This window comes from Hesperophylax consimilis, chromosome 27 (genome assembly GCF_061612785.1).
Source record: "Hesperophylax consimilis isolate HC1 chromosome 27, BYU_Hcon_1.0, whole genome shotgun sequence".
Taxonomy (NCBI): domain Eukaryota; kingdom Metazoa; phylum Arthropoda; class Insecta; order Trichoptera; family Limnephilidae; genus Hesperophylax; species Hesperophylax consimilis.
Window position 1 is genome coordinate 19,939,016 of NC_142862.1, and position 20,721 is coordinate 19,959,736.

Consider the following 20,721-nt stretch of genomic DNA (forward strand, 5'->3'; position numbering starts at 1 on the left):
TATTGGTGACATGAAGCTCTATCTCGTGCATACAGCCATTTAATAGATACAGTTGGGCATACAAGCATTCCAATCTTTATTTGCGTTTATCTCGGTCGGTGGCTGAGTTGACATCGCGTTTGGGTCCCACCCAGGCGTAGTGTGTTCAATTTCTCGGCTGGCTAAGTCCTCTATCACAACACAAGCAACATTTTCAGCTTACTGTGATGGTAGTAGGAGATTTTCAAATATTGTCAGGTGATTCGTAACTGTTTAAAAAAAAAAAAAAAATTATCTCAAAACAATGTTTTTGTAGATAGGCCCCTGTGATCCTAAATCCTCGAGTAGTAAGAACAAATTAACTTATACATAGCAATCAATATTTGCTTAGACACTCGAGCGATGGAGATTTACGGGTGTTCGGTTTTCGATTCGGCTAATCGATTTGATTAATATTATCGTACCTCTTTTTTTAAACAAAATTTTTATGTTTCATAATTGTTTTTTTAAATAGTTAAATTTATAATTCATAAGAATCACCTTCCTAAACGTGGGTAGCTATCGCTCGAGTAGTTAAATCAACCGCAATAATATTGAAAAATTCAACAGCAAAAAAATTAAGAGTTCAATAGGACGCAATTTTCATCTGTATACCGTGTTCCACGTTCATAATAGAATTATGAACTCATAATCACGCTCGTGATAATCTAAGAAAAATACTAATAAAGCTTTAAGTAAAGTAAAAAATTTGTTTAGTGAAATCGTAGCTTTACTTTTGCGAGTCGTAATGCACGTGTTCGGATAATATCTGAAAGGCATTCAGTAGATGCCTTGCAATAGCGGTTATTCATTTGGAAACATGTTTCATTTATCGTTTAAAAGAGTCTATATTCAAAATCAATGTAATTTATAGAACGGTGGACCGAGCGATAATATAATTATTTAATTATTATTATGGTGTGTTTATGCAAACGATTTGTAAACTGCACAAAAATAAGAAATTTATGTAAAAGTTATAACGAATATAACAAACTTTAAGGAAAAGACAACCCGGCACGTTATCCCCGACTATATTCGAAAAATATAGTATTCCTCTGGGCACTCTTCAACCAGTTATCAGTTATCAGGCATTGAGCCTAGAACTTCTTTAAGACCTTGCAGGTAAGGACAACACATCTCGCTTCCAGTATGAGGTCTTGAGCCTACGACCGGCTCGTGATCTCTACTTGGTTCAAGGCCATGCACTTGCTTTTGTAGGCTGCTGGTTGTACATTCTAGATGGGTAGCGGACGGGTGAGCCACTGTTTGGTGAACTGTGAGCTGTACGTCCAATAGGAGATCTGCAATGCCTCCGTTTGTAGATAAGGATGCAATATCAGGTGAGAATGAGAAAGAATTCGAGCTTGTGCGGTTGCGTTTTGTTACAGAGCTAATAAAAAAAAATCAACATTTTTTGCAAAATTTTTCATTACTACACCCCGAGCGTGAAACGTGAAGGCCACAAGCTAAAGTAACATTTAACAAAAATGTTACAAATTGTAAATAAATTTGAAATGCAGTCCGGGTGGAACAGCCATCTCTAAAGACTGACTGAATTTGGATTGGATGTATGGAAGATCGTTGAGAAGTTATGGACATGATATTTTTAGCGTGACTATGATATTTTGGCGTCTTGGTTATTATGATTGTGTTGGCAGCCCTGATGAAGCGATAGTTTGTGTCGGAGCCTCTGAATCTCTTCCATGGCCACTTCCAGCTTTTCCATGAGGCCTTGGTTCATCTTCTCCAACTTCTTGTTGGCATCCTGTAGTCCCTGGTATTTATTCTGCTTCTTTTCCCTGGAATCATTCACAAAAACATTGATTACCTTTATTTTTAGTTTAAACAAATCAGAAAAACGAGGGCACTCATGAACTTCATTGGTCCCTTACTAATAAACTTCTTTTAAATTTTACGCAACTGATAAACAATCGTCAAGATACCTTAATGGTTGTTTATTAGTTATGTAAAATTTAAAACACGTTTCAATCTTTTAAACTTTCTGCGGGAAGGGCAAGCCCTTCTTTAATGGTGGGAAAGGAATTGCTATCCGGCATATTTAATATTTTTTTTGTTACACCTCACAAGAGCGCCCCTGTCTGTCCATGAAGAAGTAAAAACAGATGCTGGTAGATCGTTCCACACACGGGCCGACCTACACAAAAATGAGTCAAAGAAACAACCCATTCTCATGAAACCGACGTCAACTGTGAAAGGGTGTTCCGCTCGTGTCTGCCGTGCTTCGTGCATGTACACCAGTGCGCAGGGAATCAATGCTGCTAGCAGGAGCTACATAAGGATTGAGATGGCTCCATTAAAATAAATGTAGAACAGACTAAGCATGCCTACATTGCGTCTATGCACTAGAGATTGGGTAACAACAGATTGTCAATCAGACAGACGTCGTCCTTTACACATGTTTATCACGTATTTTGGAAGTATTCAGAAGTATATATGAATATTGTATACTAACTTAACTATACTTAAAAGCGGTCATTCACCCTATTCCCAAGAAAGGTGACCGCTCCAACCCGGCCAACTACCGCCCCATAGCGATCACATCAGTTCTGTCCAAAGTGATGGAACGTGTGATCAACGACAAACTGCTCACATACCTCGAGAAGAACAAAATTATCAACGACCGTCAATACGGATTCCGGCGGAACCGCTCGTGCGGTGATCTTCTCGCGTATGTGTCGCATGTTTGGGGGCGGTGCCTGGAACGTCACGGTGAGACCCAAACGGTCGCACTAGACATATCCAAGGCCTTTGACCGGGTCTGGCACCGAGGACTTGTCAACAAATTGCCTTCTTACGGACTTCCCGCATCCCTGTGTACGTGGATTGCTGACTTTTTAAGGGATAGGTCGATTCAGGCGGTTGCTGACGGTTTCACCTCTTCCTCGCACTCTATAAATGCTGGCGTCCCACAGGGATCGGTTCTGTCTCCGACTTTGTTTTTGTTGCACATCAATGACCTTTTGACATGTGCACCGATACATTGTTACGCGGATGACAGTACAGTTCATGATAGCTTTTTGTTCGACAGGCCCCCAAAGGGCACACAAACTCCAACGGCTCGGAGGGCTTTGAAGCAGAGAATGGACGGTTATCTCGAGAGTATTTCCTCCTGGGGTAAAAATAATCTCGTCGAATTTAATGTTTCAAAGACCCAATCCTGTCTGATTACGTCTAAAAGGGATCTAAATGATAATCTAGTCTCCTTCAACGGAAGCAATCTTCCGAACAGGCCTTCCATTGATATGCTTGGTGTAACTATAAGTGACCAGCTCAGGTATGGGGGCTCCATCGAAGCCAGAGTAAAGCTGGCCTCTCAGAAGCTGGGCGTACTGTACAGGGCCCGCAGATACTTTAATAATACACAACTGCTGACCCTGTACAAATCGCAAGTGCGCCCTACTGTCGAATTTGGCAGCCATCTCTGGTCCGGAGCCCCTAAATACCTGAAAAAAACCCTTGACTCTGTGCAAAAACGGGCGGTCCGTTTGATAGATTCCCCAATCTTAACAAACGGACTGCAATCTTTAGAGCACAGGCGTCAGGTAGGTATGCTGTCCTTGTTCTATCGGTATTACAATGGAAGATGCTCTGAGGAACTAGCGTCATTGATCCCTTCGGCACCGGTGCGTAGTCGGGATACACGCCAAACGCGTGCCCAACATTTGTACATGGTTGACATTTGTCACACGAGAACGGGTCGCTTCTACGATTCGTTCTTAAGTTCAACAGCTCGGCTGTGGAACGAACTGCCGGCCTCTGTGTTTCCTCCCTCCTACAACATGGGACTCTTCAAGACCCATGTTCACTCCTTCCTCTCCACAAAAAGACCCTCCACACAGCATCCCCAAAGATGACATAGGCCCTGAGGGAAATTATTTTCTTCAGGGCCTCCTGTGTGGAGTTAATATAAAAAAAAAAATAAAAAAAAAATACTTAATTTCAGATTATTAACTTACTTAACTATACTTAACTTCAGTTTGACGGCCGGCATAGTCCAGTGGTAACGCATTGGACTACCATTCCGAAGGTCGCGGGTTCGAACCCGGCGTGCGCAAATAAATTTTATTTGATTAATTTGTGTTATTTCACAATTAATTAATTAAAATAATATATAGTGTATTTGCGACACGTTCCAGAGTGGAAGATACTACCAGTATCGCCCTGGTGTAAGACCACCATTCAGAATTGAAACGTTGCTCCAAATGGCTTTAGCCGTGTTTAGTGACTAGATCTGAATAGCCAGGTACTTCCCCACCTTCCTCTTTCCCTTCCCCACTTACCTTCAGCCTCACAACATCCCCCAATCGGGGATGCCATAGTCTCACTGGCTCCAGACGGGAGCAGTTGGGACTCTTGTGAGGTATTCACTATAAAAAAAAAAAAAAAAAAGTTTATTAACTTACTTAACTGTAAGTTGAGTAAAGTATAGTAAACTTACTTAACTATACTTAACTTCAGTTTATTTCAGTAGTATTACAAAGTATCTGCCCTTTAAGTTTCAAATAATAATGTCGTAGCTGGGGTGTGCATTATTATAGACTAGCTGACGTGTACCCAGCGTTGCTGGGGTTATTCAAAGGAGATAGACATAAACCATCGCAGACTCTTCTGTAGGCCTGTTTGAGATATACAATTCCGTAGTACATTATTCTGATGTATCTTATAAGATTTTAGCCAGTGTTAGCGATGTAAGCGCCCGAAAATATTTTTTTACGACTTGATTACAAAACATAGACTTTTCTCTACTTTCTATAAATATAATTTACCTGAATTATAAACCTTCCGGAAGAAATTCTCTAAAGGATAGTGAAAACGTTATCAAAATCCGTTGCGTAGTTTAGAAGAACTATGCGCACAAACAGACAGACACGGAAAGCGACTATATTTTAGAGAAGATATAGTAGTTTACAACAAATCTTGTTTTCGTCCTATCTAATAAAATATAGCCACTATTATCCTATATATAAGGTATCAAGAGATGGTGAATTACCCGAAAAAAAGGTAATACATAATTAGATCAGTCTACATAAAAGTGCAAAATAATTATACCTGTATCTCGACACTGCCGCTCTATTCCTTTCTTGAACCAACTGTCTTCTCATCTCTTCACTTTGGTTTCCTTTAACTTCGTTAGGCCTATTTTTACTTAAATTAGAACTAGCCTCACATTTAATTTTTTTCGCATTATCATTTGATGAATCACCCGCCAATTTTTTCTTCACAGGTTTGGCAGACGTGCTTCCACTAACTAAAGCATTAAGGTTAAACGGGTCATATTTATTAGTAGGAGGCCCTTTCTGAGCAAGTGTATTAAGACATTGTTTGGGTAAAATCACTGCATTGTCTCCGCTGTATATATTGCCCCCGGATATCGTTTGAATAACCGGCTGTGAACAGTTTCTTTCAACATGATTTACCGTTTGATAATCTGCCATTTTGTTTGGCATTAAAACACTCTGATGATTCTGAATCTTGGGTGATACAAAAGAAAGAAGTTGTACGTTATTTGTTAAAACTGTCGAAACCGGTATATTGCATGCATCCAATGAACTTATTTGAGGTAAAAGCATGTAATTTTCCGGCAAAATGATTGGAGTCTGTATAGGTAGCGGGTTTAAAACAATGTTACCGCCTCCGTCCAATATTTGTCGATCGTTATTACAAATGATCATGTCTTTTAACTTTTGCTTGACGTTTGGTTTATGAATTTCGTTAGTGTTTGGTGAAGGCACGGATTGAAATACGGTCTCTAATGTTTCATTTACGTTTCTTTGTTCCGTTATTTCTTTGCCGTCTCTGTGGACTTCTTTTAAATACACTTTTTTACCATCCGGCCATTTTAGCATTAGTTCATAACCGCTATTTTCAGATGTTATATTGCCACCGAGAGTTTCGATGCAAAAACCACCCATTTGTTGATCAGATTTTGATTTATTCGGTTCAACTATTTTTTCTATATCACTTGATGCTTTACTCGACGTTGATTTACTCTTAGAAAACACCAGTCTTCTCCGTTTACTGATTGTCTGCACGTTGATTTCATCTGCAGGCCTATTTGAATCTTGAGAAATTTGCGAAGACAAACTTGAAACGCTTTCTTTGATAACAGAAGTGGAATCCGGCAGATCTTCTATGGAAATATTGTTCAAGTCCATCATTTTGCATTGCGCCTCATTTGTGAAATGCACCAACGCCATATCGATTGATTTCTGACTGATCAGTTTAGAATAACTGCCTTTCAAACAGCTTTTAACGTCCAAAAACTTGCTGTCCTTTTTAGCAACCACTAATTCGCCGAGTGAAGGGGGCCTTTGCGTCCTGTGCTTGCTTGGATTGAGGCCTATTTCATTTGCTTGATTATTTACATCGATAAATTCTATATCATTCAGACTTGCGTTACTTTTAGGTGTTTCTGAGATGGAAATCACAGGAATTTGCATGATTCTATCGTCACGGTTTCTCGAAGCATCGCCATGTTCGCAATGTTTTTCATCCTTTTTTGAATCTTCATTTCTCAAGTGTTCAAATCTCAAATTCTGACCATTGAGATCGTCGGGCAAATCGATTGAATTCTGTCTTGTCAATTTAGACTTTGATGATGTTCCACTGTCTATAGACTTTTTAATCTTGCGTTCAACTAATACCGTCACCTTTCTGTAGTGTTTATCATCTTTGTCGTGTTCGTGGCCGATGGAGGAGAGGTTATCTTCCACGCTCGAGGACATGCACTTGACGACTGTTAGTTGATTGGACCCCTCATCGCTACTGAGCCGACTGGTTGTCAGAGTAGTCCGTTCGGTATTGGCAGAGTACATGCCAGTATTATTAGTATCATCGGGCAGATGAGGGAAGATGTGTGGAGTGTGCAAGGTGTCATCTGTTGCTGTCCCCATTAGATCCCCGGCCAGAACCAGGTGACTGGGGCCACTTCTGAAAATAAGTATGATTATTTATTTTCATGTATACAGCATAACATAAGCATGGATAGTACAACAACATAAAGAAATTAACAAATATAAATGTAAAAATATCATCATATATAATAATCATATTATGAACTAGCTGTCCCCCGCACACGTTGCTGTAACTCACTCTGTCTGTGCAGAGAGAGAAACAATAGCGCGAGCAATATAGCGAGTTGATGATTATCCGTAGCCTCTGCTTTAAGGTTCGTGCAGCGCTGGGCGCAGTAGGTCCGTAGCTTATGGCGGCGCGGTGAGGTAGGAGACGGGGCGCTACGCAGGGAGGCCGGCCGAAAAGGCCGCCCAATCCACATACCGATGAGCGCTCGCTTGTAACTGCTAGTTATTGACTGACTGACTAAGTACCTCGATGTATTTTACTCAGTTTGAATTTGCCTGCAATTGAGATCGGTCGTGTTTTTGAGCTGCTTATTTCATTCTTATTTATATTTTAATTGAAAAGTGTATAAATTTTGAATAAAACATTTAAAAAAAACCTGATTTACGTTTTATTAAAAAACCCTAGCATTAAGTGGTTAACCAACATTAACATAAAATACAGTTATTGAATGTACACTTTTCTATTGCTACTTGCAGTCAAATTTTGTTTTACTCATCTTTTATATGGTAATAGACTTCCGACGTGATCGATATTAGAATATTCATTACAAAATCGGTGTAAGCGATATATTAGAATATTCATTACCTAATCGGTGCAAGCGATATATTAGAATATTCATTACCAAATCGGTGTAAGCGATATATTAGAATATTCATTACCTAATCGGTGCAAGCGATATATTAGAATATTCATTACCTAATCGGTGCAAGCGATATATTAGAATATTCATTACCTTATCGGTGCAAGCGATATATTAGAATATTCACTACCTAATCAGTGCAAGCGATATATTAGAGTATTCATTACCTAATCAGTGCAAGCGATATATTAGAGTATTCATCACCTAATCGGTGCAAGCGATATATTATTGAATTTTTTCCTGCATTAGTGCCAGCATTGTTGCATTAATAAGATGATTTGAAACGAGTTGAGGATCTACTAGGTTAATTATTACTTTAAATAAACATAAATGTTTAAAACATCAGATTTTAAATGAATAGTAGTAATCTTGAAAGTGAATGGTCGACGTGCTACAACAGTTTGATTTCAAGTTATAGTACGTGAAGTTACCTCTCCATGTGCCTCTTGAAAGTCTCCTCAAAGGGGTTGACATTCTGCAGGTCCTGGAAGAGTCCCACCTCCTCGCAGTTCCTGATGAACCTTGTGGGGGTTGGAGTCTGGTCGGCTGTAGAAAGTAATGAGAAAGTCAACAGCTGAAGACACTGGTCGAGGGAGCAGTGCTCGGTTCAAAATAATATACATCGAGGGGCCTAAGCCAAAAGGGTGTTAATACCGCACAAGAGTCCCAACTCCTCCCAATCATCTGGAGCCAGTGAGACTACGGTATCTCCAATAGGGGTATGTTGTGAGACTGCAGGTAGTGAGGAGGGGAAGGTGATGAGGAATGGGATGGCGAGGAAGTATCTGGCCATTCCGATCTGGTCACCAAACACGGCTGAATCCATTTCAAGCAACGTTTCAATTCTGAATGGTGGTTTTATACTAGGGCGATATTAAGAGTATCTCCCACCTTGGAACATGTCGTAAATATACTATTTATTATTTAACATGTATAAATTGTTAAACAATACAAATTAATCAAATGAAATAAACTTGCGCACGCCGGGTGAACAGCCAATATGATATAGCCAATTATAGCCGGGTGATATAGCCAATTGTTATCTCTAATAGTTTACTCCCTACCTTCCCGTCCCATAACCTTTGCCACCAGGAGATGGGAAGTACCTTCAGTACCATTTCTGCAGCGCCACTGATAACAGGTTGCTGGGTTGCAATTCCGGGTTAAGCGAAATTCGCCGTAGAGTTTTTTTGTGCTAGCAGAGAGAGGGAACATTGAGGACACCAAGACCAAAGGTAGAAATTTTATTATTCTGGTGGCATCCTCTCAGAGTTCCATTCCGTTCTCTTTTCTATATTTCATATAGAAGAAACTCGCGACTGGAAATATTCCAAGAGCTATCGAAACATCTTGATTTGAACCTGCGACCTCGAAAATTATTTTTTTTGGGGCATTAGGTTCCTTAGAATTATAATCACAGACGGCCTAAACGCCCTGGCAATATTCTTTTCCTTTCCATATAAAAATAAAAGTTATCACTATGGACAAGAACAAAATGCCAAAAGGGCTTTGGTTGTTTTGCTGTCCAAATTTAGAGAATAAATCATTAACGCACTACATATTTCTATGTTCAAAGAAATATGAAATATCCATTTTCAGAAGCTAGCAGTCCACCCTGATGTACGACAGTGAGGCATAGAACTGGTAGAGGAAGGATGAAATTAGACTGAATGCTGTAGAAATGAGATCTCTGAGGCGTGTGTGTGGTAAAACCATGTATGATTGTGTGAGAAATGTAGAGATCTGCAAAGAATGATATACATAATACTTAAGGATGTCTCAGAATTTTTTTCGTTCCGATCGATATTTTGGCTCCAAAAATGCAACATCAGATTGGTTACAACCGCAACATATTTTTCCAGCAAGATGGAGCCACTTCCCACGTAACAAATGACTCGTTAGCTGCTCTTTACGATTTATTCCATAAAAGAGTAATTAGTCGCCGAGGAGATATAAACTGGCCACTGAGGAGTGAAGATTTAAAGCCTGCTGAATTTTTCCTATGCGGCTACTTTAAAAGTAAAGTTTTCAACCCATTACTACCCAACTTGAATGTTTTCAAGCGAAGAATCACAGACGGAATCAATGCTCCAACGAGTGATTGAAAATTTTAGTTTCAGGCTACATGAGTGCAAAGAAGTGGATGGCGGTCATTTACTAATGGTTGTTTTTCATAAATAAAAATTCAAAAATGCTCTGTAATTTGACAGTAATTAAAAAGAGTTTGAACCATTATGGTGTTATGTAAAAACATTCTGAGAAACCTGTATGTATTATTATTTCACCTGATCTTACTGAACTCACTAACGTTAATAACTGTTACACACTCATTTTAAAAATAACGTTTTCACATATATCATATTTTGAAAAATTTCTGGAACAGGCAAAAAGGAGTTATATAAAAACACTGTTAATGGTTCTATTAAAACACAAAACCAACCCATTTTATGACAACCCACGTATAGCCCTTAGTCTGCGTCAAAGTGTACGATTGTGTCAACTTCCGACACGGCCGGCCACGCAGCACGATTAATATTTTGATTGAGCCGAACAATATTACCTTTTGAAATTGTCATTCGACAGAATTCCAATGATTGTTCTTTGTTCGAATTCACGTCAATAAACTCGTTCATGCTTTAAGTATTTATAAATAATGCTGAATGTTGTTTTAGAACGATGATAACGTAAACAAAAATTATTCAACAAAAGCCAGACATAAACATAACAGAATTATCTTTATAGTTGGAGGTGCTTACGTATGTTTGTGTCTGCCATTATCAGCGTCTCCGATGACAAAGGACTGATCCATTTTGATAAATTTTTTCGTCTTCACGGTTTACTTGTATTAAATTACGAATAAAAGTTTTATAGAGTTAAAAATTACTAATAATAATAGTAACAAGGCATTTATATAGTGCAGTTTAGTGACATTTCACTTCAAGTGCGCTTAACTATAATAAACTTAAAAACGGTAATTTAGTATTAGTGGTCATGTTCTTAAAATTATTCCTACAGTGTGTCTTACCCAATACAGTTCTAATATTATAATACTAAATATACTGTTTATACAAAGTGATGACAAAAAGTAGAATAACAATAACAGCAGTACAGGACAAAACAAGAATATTAAAACTAAAAACATAATATAAAACAGGAGGCAGTTTGTGCTAAGAAATGAAAATCTTCTGAGCAGACATTTTAAAAGATACAAGGAGGCAACCGAAACCAAACAATTACTGGAAGTTTTGGAATATGGCTTATTATAAAATGACGAAAAGAAGTTAAGATTTATAAATGGTAAGATTTTTTAAATCTTAAAATAGCTACCAAATACTTTTTAGTTCACGTAGAATTTACATGTAGAATTTGACCCTATAACTTGCGTGTACACGTTACAGCAAAGACTCAAACATAGAAATAACTAAATTCGGCTCCCTTGTGTGAGGCAAGCGCATTAAAATGACTTAGGATGCTTCCCGCCACCTGGGGGTTAAGAATTAGATGAATAACACTGCCATCAGAAGACATAGACTTACCCCAACATGAAATCGAGATTTCATTTCGACAAACTGGAGACAAACCATGAAACCATATTTTTGGCACCTTTCTGAGGGTCCGAGAATGCTTTGAATAATCTACGACATCGGTCGGACGTTGAACACCGAAGAACGCACATTAAAATAACCAGACCCAGCGCAGAAAAGTAAAGTTCGCTAAAGTAAGGGAACGGTTTGCAAAGCATTCCACTGCGGAACTTTATTACGCAGGATCTGAATATTCATTCTTAAACGAATCGCTTGGCGTAGCAATGCTAAAATTAGGTGCGGTGGGTAAATTATAACACATCTGTAAAAGTGTCTAACTAAATAGTGTAATGAAATATAAAATTTTGGAAACAAGCCTGAACTTATGTTTACCCGATTTGGGATATGTAGTTAAGTTCGTTACACAGCCGGCAAGTTGCGCGTCATTGAAAAAGAACTATTAATTCGTAAGCAGATTATATTTTCGCACACTAAATGGTGATATTACAATGCTTGGTGCCTGTATACTGTCAGATTCATCTATTGACAAATCACTGACGAGGACAAGCCCACGCCACTCCCCCCGCTCCGTGCCACTTGGTTTGTTCCCCTCGCCCTCATGGGCAGCTCTGTCTATTCCTTACTCTGTGATGAACACACATTTATGAATGACCCTTTTTTTATATTTGCTCTCATGAAAAGAGGCAAAATATCACTAACGCCCTTTTGGCTCAGGACCCTCGATATGAATGTAAAGCAAATATTAAAAATTGCAATCACTTCGATATGTTCGTCTGAGAGGTATTTTTCAATTCTGTTGGCATGGAGTGGTCATTTTCGGCTTGCTTATTCAGATTTTCTGTTCATTTCGTGGGTGCCCCAAGGGAAGTGACTCAGAGGTAGACCGAGGAAGAGGATTATAGCGTGGAAAAGGATTGGAACGGTACAGGAACTGCATGGAGGAGGTAAAATTTCTCCCTGGGATGTAGTGACAGGATGATGACGAGACTGTTATGATTGACTTACCGACGTATGCGCCTCCCTTGGCCCCCAGCTGCAGGGACATGTCGTGCTTGCGGGAGTGCACCGACAGGCGGTCGTCATTGGTGAAGGTGGCTCCACAGTCTCTACAGCAGAAGGGCTTAACGGGACCACCCATTGCAGGACCTTCCGTCTTCTATAACAAACACAGGGTTTTCCAATAAGAGGTGTTATTTTGATATTCAATCGTAAAAGATCAATGGTTTCGTTGCTTGTGTGGCACGTAGCGCCGTTTTGTTGAAAGTAAACGTTGTCCAGATCAATACCATCCAATTCCGGCCATAAAAAATCATTAATCATCTCTCGATAGCGCAATCCATTCACCGTAACTGTTGCTCCAGCCTCATTTTCGAAACAGTAAGGTCCAATGACTCCGCCTGACCATAAACCGCAAAAAAACAGTCACACGTTGAGGATAGAGAGGCTTTTCAAAAATAACTTTTGGGTTTTCCGAGCCCCAGATGCGACAATTTTGCTTGTCGACGAAGCCACCGAGGTGGAAATGGGCCTCATCACCATCACTCAAGATGATTTGCATTTGATTCACTCAAGTGAATATTAATAATTTCAATGCGTTGTTGAAGCGTGTATCGTTCCATTTTTATTAATGGCGTAGTTTCTACTTGTCAAATGTCAAAAAATGACAGCTTCAAAAGTAACATCTACCGAAATAGCGGGATATTCAAAATAACACCTCTTATTGGAAAACCCTGTATTATTCAACTATTATACAACTATTTTAGTTCTTTAATGCATATAAAATTCATTCTATCGTAGTAATAAGTCAATACATATTATTAAATAACAGCATTTTTTCGTTTTATCTTTCTGAAATCGAAAACGTTAATATCAGAAGAAAGGTCATTTAACCTTTTCAATGCTGGCTTTAAAAAAATGCAATATTTAGAGTCACTTTTCAAACATGCATTTTTCCATCAGATGTAATGTTGCTAAAAATTAAATTCAAAAGTTTTTTTGTAGTGACATTTTTGTGTGACATTTTTATACATCAAAATGACAATTAAACACACCTTTAAAAAGTGATATAGAGTCATTAAAAGCGATGAAACAAAAACTAGGTTAAATAATTAACTATGTAACCTATTTAACCTAGGTTTTGTTTAATCACTTTTCATGACTTTATATCACTTTTTGTAGGTGTGTTGAACTGTAATTTTGATGAGATACCCGGTCATTCCTTGAGAGATGGTGTGGCGGAATAGTAAATAATTACCTTTATTACTACTAACTAACCGTCGCGCCATTTCTCCACAGAGGATGGACCGCCACGCAACTCGGTCTTGGCACACACTCCTTGCTTCATTAACATTCATACACACCCTTCTGTTATTCTGACCCTTGATATGGCCTGACTACATCTATTAACACCACATGTCCAAACAATCAAAGCGCCCCTTTCCTAACCTTACTCATTATGCTTACATTTTTTGCAATATTAATACTAGTTAAATTGATTTAAATTATTGTCGCCCAAGCTATTCACTACCAGCCGCTAGTATCGTGCGCGTCGGCGTGGCGCACGGAAAGTCTGTTTACGCATTTTTTAAAATCGTATATTTTAAAATTAAGTAATTGATTTAAACGAAACAAACGGCAAACGCACGCAAGTGATAAATAAACATGGCAAATCTATGTAGTTGCGGATTCGTCATAAACAAAGTTCTGGCTTTCATTCAACAAAAGGTTGAAGTGATGGATGACATTTGTCTAACCCAAGTGTGTGATATGTTCTAGGAACAAGATATCGACTCCGCAAGAACTCTACTTACGAGTATTCTAGGCCAACCTCCAGGCCCCTCGACGAGGAGAATCGGTGAGGGAAAAAAGAAAAGGTCAATCACTGATTTGATTAAATACACGAGAGAAACTGATGGCAAACTTCTGCCAAAATTTGTTGTTTTAGACATTAATAAACTTCCACCAGTAACGTTTGATCATGTAGATGTAACTACTTTGTTAAAAGAAATAATAATGTTGAAGAACGACATGCGTAATCTAAAACTGAATGTATTGAACGATAACTTCGCAACTTGCGAAGATGTTACAAAAATTCGACAAGAACTGCAAGATTTTAAAACAACATATTCATTGAAAATAAACAGAGATGATACAACGACATCTGTTGACGATGTGACAAAGTTAAAGCCCACCTGTAGCAAACTAAATCATCAGGCGAACATCAAGCAAACGATGCCATCTACCGATATTCTACGGGCAGCCGGTTGGGGACGTTGTCTACAGGAAGCCACGAGCGAGCACTCGAGTCGACAAATTTTACGTGCAGCAATGAGGCCGTGAGCTGATAGATTCTATAAGTTGTAGGAATAAATGTAATTTTTGGAAACCTTTTATCCCTTTTATTCTTACATACTTAAATCCCCGATGTTGGTTCCTCTAGCTTTGTCAATGGCGGCCCACACGCGGCTGGTTTAGAGATATTATCTGAGAATGAACTCATTATTCGTAAGTATTTCATCAGGGGTTAATCTGTTCCGTTTCAATGGATAACGTCTCAAACAATGTTAAATCAAACGAGCCAACCCAAAAAAACAACGTGTGGAATAAATCTCACAGAGGGACAAGTAAACTGGATAAAACCGATCTGATGACAGCAAATAAGGCGCTTCCAACAGAAAACAAATAACCTGAAGAGCCCTGTTAATCAAACATCAGTAACCATGAATGATTGGAGACAAATTACCTACAAAAAAAGAAAAAACTCGCATATTTTAATAAAAGGAAAAAACAAGAGCTCCAGGTCAAAAGTGCTTCCAAAACAGAGGTACATGTTGCCTCCCGATTCGATCCGGAAACAACTACCGATGAAATAAATGGGTTATTGATCTCCCACAATATACATTGTAAAATAGATAAATTTCTGGCAAAATCAGGCGAGTTTGAAACTTTTAAAATCGGAATAAACAGCGAAAAATTTTCAGAAATCATCAATGAGGAAATTTGGCCACCAGGTGTCATAGTCCTAAAATTAAAAAAAAAAAAATCGATATCCACGCTGAACAGAGAAGATAAAACTTCTAAAAATGGATCCACATAAAAATACAAATTTTCTGCGGATAGTATCTCAGAACTGTAGGTCGATTCGACAGACAAAGCATTTTATACAAGATTTATGCTAATGATATAATACTGCTCCAGGAAACATGGGTTCTACCAACAGAAACAAACATATTTTCAAAAATTCATCCCCAATTTTCAGGATATGGAACTTCAGCCGTAAATCTAGCTGATAGCCCTTTAATTGGACGACCTTATGGTGGGGTCGCAATCCTAAATAAACCCGAAAATCTCGAGGAATTCACAAAGTGCATGAGCAAGGTAAACGAAATTCGATGAGTGCGATTATTTTAGGTGATTTCAATGCAGATCCCAAAAGTCTGTTTGGCCGAGAACTGTGGAATCGTGTAATGATAATATGATTGATCCTTCTAGATGGAATCCAAAATCAAAAGTTGAAATAACAAAATATACTGAAACTATTAACAGCAAACTTCTAAACATAATTCAAGATTTCGACCAATCAGACCTTGATATAAAATCAACAGCACAATCACATGAAAATCAAATAAATTCCTTTTATAAAAATGTTGTAGACGCACTGCGAAGTGCTGCCTCTACCAAATTTAATAACAAAAACATAAAAACAAGAAGACCGGACCTTTAATCTATCCTTTTAAATTGTATTGCTTATTTATTTATTTTTTTTTTTTATTGAATAAATAGTTAATACATAATATCAACAAACAAGTCCTGCTAAGCCGATTGAATTGGCTTGTCAACAGGTGCTTAAAGTTAGTTTCAAATACATTTTTTAAAGTTATAATTTACATCTTATATCTACAGAATTAACAATTTTTCATACAATTTTTCATTCATATTAAAATAAATATTTTTTTTCCGATAGCCAATTTTTCACCATATATTTAACCTTATTCATAGATTTACATTGCTTTATAGTATCAGGTAATAAATTAAATATCTTCGGTATGTTGTATTCAAACGTTCTCTGTCCGTATTTATTATTAAATTTCGGAACTATTAACCCGTCATTGCGCGTGAATCTAGTACTGTATTTATGTTCTAATTTTTCTTTATGCTGCGGGGTAAATATATACTGAATTATGATTTTTTGCCATAGTATAGCCTTAACAGGTAAAATTTTGGCACTCTGAAACAGCAACGGTGTATTATGTCTCTGTTTAAAAATATTAGGGACGACTAGTAATTTTACAATTGCGTTTTGTACAACTTGGACTTGTTTCAGATTGGTTATACTAGTATTTCCCCATATGGTTAATCCATATCTTATAATAGATTCTGCCATTGACATATAAATTATTTTAAGTGTTTCAATTGATAGGAAAAAATTTAATGTGTACATTCTGCCAGCAATTGATCTGAGTCTTTTACATGTTTTTTTAATATGTTTGTCCCATTTGAAAACTTCAAACCCACTTCACTGGCTGAGTCGATTGGCTCATTGTTTAATCAATCCCTTGACACAGGTTGCTTCCCTAACATTTGGAAACGTTGTTATCTGACACCTATATTCAAAAGGGTAATAAATGTGATATATAGCGACATATAATGACATTTTTTGTAATATTAGCACTCTAGTACATCCAAAAGTCACAAGCCGCCACTGCTATAGACCAATATGTAAGCTATCCATAATACCAAAACTTTGTTAAAAACTATTACTAGATAAAATTTTTCCTTATTTTAACCACCTTATTGTTCCGAATCAACATGGATTTTTGTGGGGTAGATACACTTTGACAAATCTCTCATTATATGAAAACTATATATCGAACGCATTAGCTAATAGAACTCAAGTCGATTCCATATATACGGACTTTATTAAGGTATTTGACAATGTTTGCCATATAATTCTCCAAGTTAAACTATGTAAGCTCGGTATCGATGGAAAACTTTTATACTGGTTAGCTAACTGATAGAGTTCTACTAGTAAAAATCAATTCGTTCCTTTCCAACCAATTTATAGCTACAAGTGGTGTACCACAGGGGTCTCATTTAGGCCCAATACTGTTTTTACTGTTTATAAACGATATTGTTAATATATTTGATAACAATATAAATGTATTACTTTTTGCAGACGATTTAAAAAATATTAAATAATTAAAACCGTTGAAGATTGTATCAGTCTACAAAATAATAATTATTTATTCATATGAACTAGATAAATCAACCCTCAAAAGGTACGCAGATGTAGTGATCTGTTTAACTGCACAGAAGCTAGGTACAAAAAGGCTATACTATCATATCTTCTAAATCATTATTAATTAAACCTAAGTCTACTTATACTTGTTTATAATATTTTGCATATGCTTGTATCTCCTTCTAGAGGTTGTATTAATTTTATACTTTCTGTCATAATTTTATGATCAAATGCCAGTTAATTGTAATTTTTGTTTAAATTATTGAAAGTGTTTGATTATGCTTGTATTCTGTGACATGTAATTATCGCATATTTATACCGTGGATATTAAATACATAATGAAAGCCTTGCATTTTTTTGCAAATCTCAACAATTTTCACAATCATACACGGTTTTACTATACGTACGCCTGAGGGATCTTATTTTTACAGGGTTAAATCTACTTTCATCCTTCCTCTGCCAGTTCTATGGTTCACTGCCATTCATCAGGGTTGGTATCAGCATTCCATTGTGGACTCTATTTAACTCAAATAGGTTTAAAAAACATTGTGTAATGTTTACCTTACTTCTTGGGCTAATTTGTTTCGTTTTTTTGAACGAACAGCTATTATCCATAGAGTTAATTTGTTAGCTTTTCGGAACAGCTCATACGGTCTCATAGAAATCGTTGAGTCTCCCTTACCGTCATAGATATAAATTTGAACTAATAGGTGTTAGAAAGAGAAAATACCAAACATTACATTCAAATATAGAAGTTAACCATAGAATAATTAAAATGTACACTTCTATGAAACCTAAGGTTCCGACCGCAATTTGAGATAAATTTATAAAACTTTGTGAATTTTCATTAATTATTTTTATATGAAACGACACAAAAGTGAGGTGGCAGTAATGTCTGTAATACATTTGTTTAGTAAAATATGTGTTTTTTCGTTATCAGTAATTTTAGTTCAGTGCTAAACACTAAAATGAAAAAAACGTAAGGTGAGTCATTTTAAAACTTTTTATGTTTAATTCGAAAATTTTAATATTCATAATTTATATGTTTAATTCTGATAATAATATTTGATGGCGTATTTTATCACTTTTCAAAAACAGTTATTTTCAGATACTTTAAGAAATGATTTTCCGACTTCCTGGCAGCATCTTTAAGAGATGTAAAGGTCGATATGCCAGAGACTTGAAGGGTTAATTAAATACCAAATTACTAAATAAAAACTATTTTACTAATATTGCATAATTTCGCTTAAATACACAATTTTCTTAAAATAACACTCAGTGTCATATCATATAGCTTCTTTACCACAAGAGAAGATTATTTATTTCGGGGGAGATGAAAAAATATACACAAAATACGTTTGGGATATTTAAATATTTTATGCGTATTTTCTAACCGTCAAACTTAACCTATGACGTAAAAATATTTATTAGGTATATATTTTTTCGTCTCCCTTGACATAAATAGTCTTCTCTTGTAATGAAGCTGAAATCAGCTTTGTTAAAAATAATTGCGTATTAAGCGTGCAGCGAAATTATGCATTTTTTCTTTGAACTGTGCGTTTTTATTAACATTTTTTTACTGGTTGGTTTGTAATAAGTTTATAAATACTTTTTGTTATTTAGGTTTAATATCGCAAACCGCTAGACCAAAGAGAATTAGATAAATGATAGAAATAAGATTTCCAAAATAAGCTTTGGAAAATATATAGTTTTCAATAAAATAATAGCTCCAATATTGGGTAAATTTTGGATAGGGCCTGACACGCTTATTACGAATAATTTTTAGAAAAAAACTTTATATTCGCCTTAATTACTATAAAAGAAAACTTTTTGCATTTCGGGCGGAGGAAAATTATGCATTTTGATTTTCAATTGCATAAAACCAAAATTCACTTCGCGAATCGATGTGGCGACAACGCGACGCCATTAGGAACGCACTGTTATGTTGGTATCACTGATGCATTAACAAGAGCTAAATACGACCGTTGCTATCTTCGTGGGATGCCGAGGTTTGTGTAATATGGTTTGTGATACAAAGGAAAGTGCCCCTTAATAACGCCTGCTCGCGTCAAGGCAAGAAAAACATCCCAGTTTTCAACTAGTTTACCGGCTACGCTAGGTTTGTGTAACATGGTTTGTGATACAAATCAATGTATCAGGGATACCAACATAACAGTGACGTACCTAATGGCAGCTGATTGCCGCCGCATCGATTCGCGAAGTGAATTTTGGTTAACGCAATTGAAAATTTAAATTCATAATTTTCCGCCGCCCGAAATGCAAAAAGTTTTCTTTTATAGTAATTAAGGCGAATATAAAGTTTTTTTCTAAAAAATATTCGTAATAAGCGTGTCAGGCCCTATCCAAAAATTACCCAATATTGATCTAATATAATAGTCAAAATTAAATTACTCTCTGACTCAATTTTAATATTTTATGAAACAATAAATGTATTAAATGTTTTATTCAAAAACAAAACAATCTTTAGTATAAATTATGAGTTCTAGCGGAACTAGTAGAAGATTTAAATAAGAACCTTGTTTATTAAAAAAAAACAAGAATGTCGACTTTCGCCATGTATTAGTAAGTAAAATAAATTTCCAAATTAAAGTACTCACTGTTTCACGGGCAGAACAATTAATAGTAGTTCGATTAGTGTAAAAACTATTTACATTTTACAAACGAATTCACGAAGGAAAATCGTAAACAAAAAATGTTACAATAATAACCATCCTAAACGTCATGTCAGAAGTACTGTCAAAAATAACCATAGACAAAAGCAACTGTCAGAATGGAGAACACCATATTCTTATTCGTATTGTTCTTGACTGAAGCTTTGACTCTGTATTTACTAACTTTAAACACTGTTCCATTTCTCCACAGGTGTGGGAATAGAGCACTTCCACATAACTTAAATGTTCTTAATCCACCACATACTTGCTTATACATAGGCTTTTCAATTTTAGATTTTCTCTCTTTTGTTAAAGGTACCTACTTTTATATTACTGTATTTTTAATTTAATAAAACATTTGATTCTTCACGTTTACTTTTTATGCTTCACTTTTCCCCTTCTCAACCTAACCATTCCCTTTATAATTAATATTATAAAAGGTACATTAATTTATAATCACATGCCTATATGCCTCATCTTTACATCGCGGCAAAACCCACAGAA

At 36.6% G+C, this 20,721-nt stretch overlaps 1 protein-coding gene across 2 annotated transcripts; it reads right to left on the bottom strand.

Annotated features, from left to right (window-relative positions):
* Positions 1-437: 437 nt before the first annotated feature.
* Atf-2 (Activating transcription factor-2) lies at positions 438-20,285 on the bottom strand. Of its 2 annotated transcripts, XM_089647907.1 has the most exons (5): positions 20,164-20,285; positions 12,313-12,463; positions 8,194-8,308; positions 5,089-6,969; positions 438-1,817 (listed from the first exon to the last, which is right to left on the bottom strand). In XM_089647907.1, the coding sequence occupies exons 2-5, from the start codon at positions 12,443-12,445 to the stop codon at positions 1,634-1,636; spliced, it is 2,313 nt and encodes a 770-aa protein (XP_089504033.1). In that variant the 5' UTR covers positions 12,446-12,463; positions 20,164-20,285; the 3' UTR covers positions 438-1,633. The 2 variants fall into 2 exon arrangements, with proteins under 2 accessions (XP_089504033.1, XP_089504034.1); XM_089647908.1 differs by lacking the exons at positions 12,313-12,463; positions 20,164-20,285 and adding an exon at positions 10,203-10,259.
* Between the last annotated feature and the right edge of the window lie 436 nt (positions 20,286-20,721).

Bases quoted from the DNA above. Each gene is read 5' to 3' on its own strand.
- Atf-2 (XM_089647907.1), bottom strand. From the start codon at position 12,445: ATGGGTGGTCCCGTTAAGCCCTTCTGCTGTAGAGACTGTGGAGCCACC. The intron at 6,970-8,193 runs GTAACTTCACGT...ACTTATTTTCAG, and splicing joins TTCAAGAGGCACATGGAGAG to AAGTGGCCCCAGTCACCTGG. The intron at 1,818-5,088 runs GTATAATTATTT...GAATGATTCCAG, and splicing joins GCGGCAGTGTCGAGATACAG to GGAAAAGAAGCAGAATAAAT.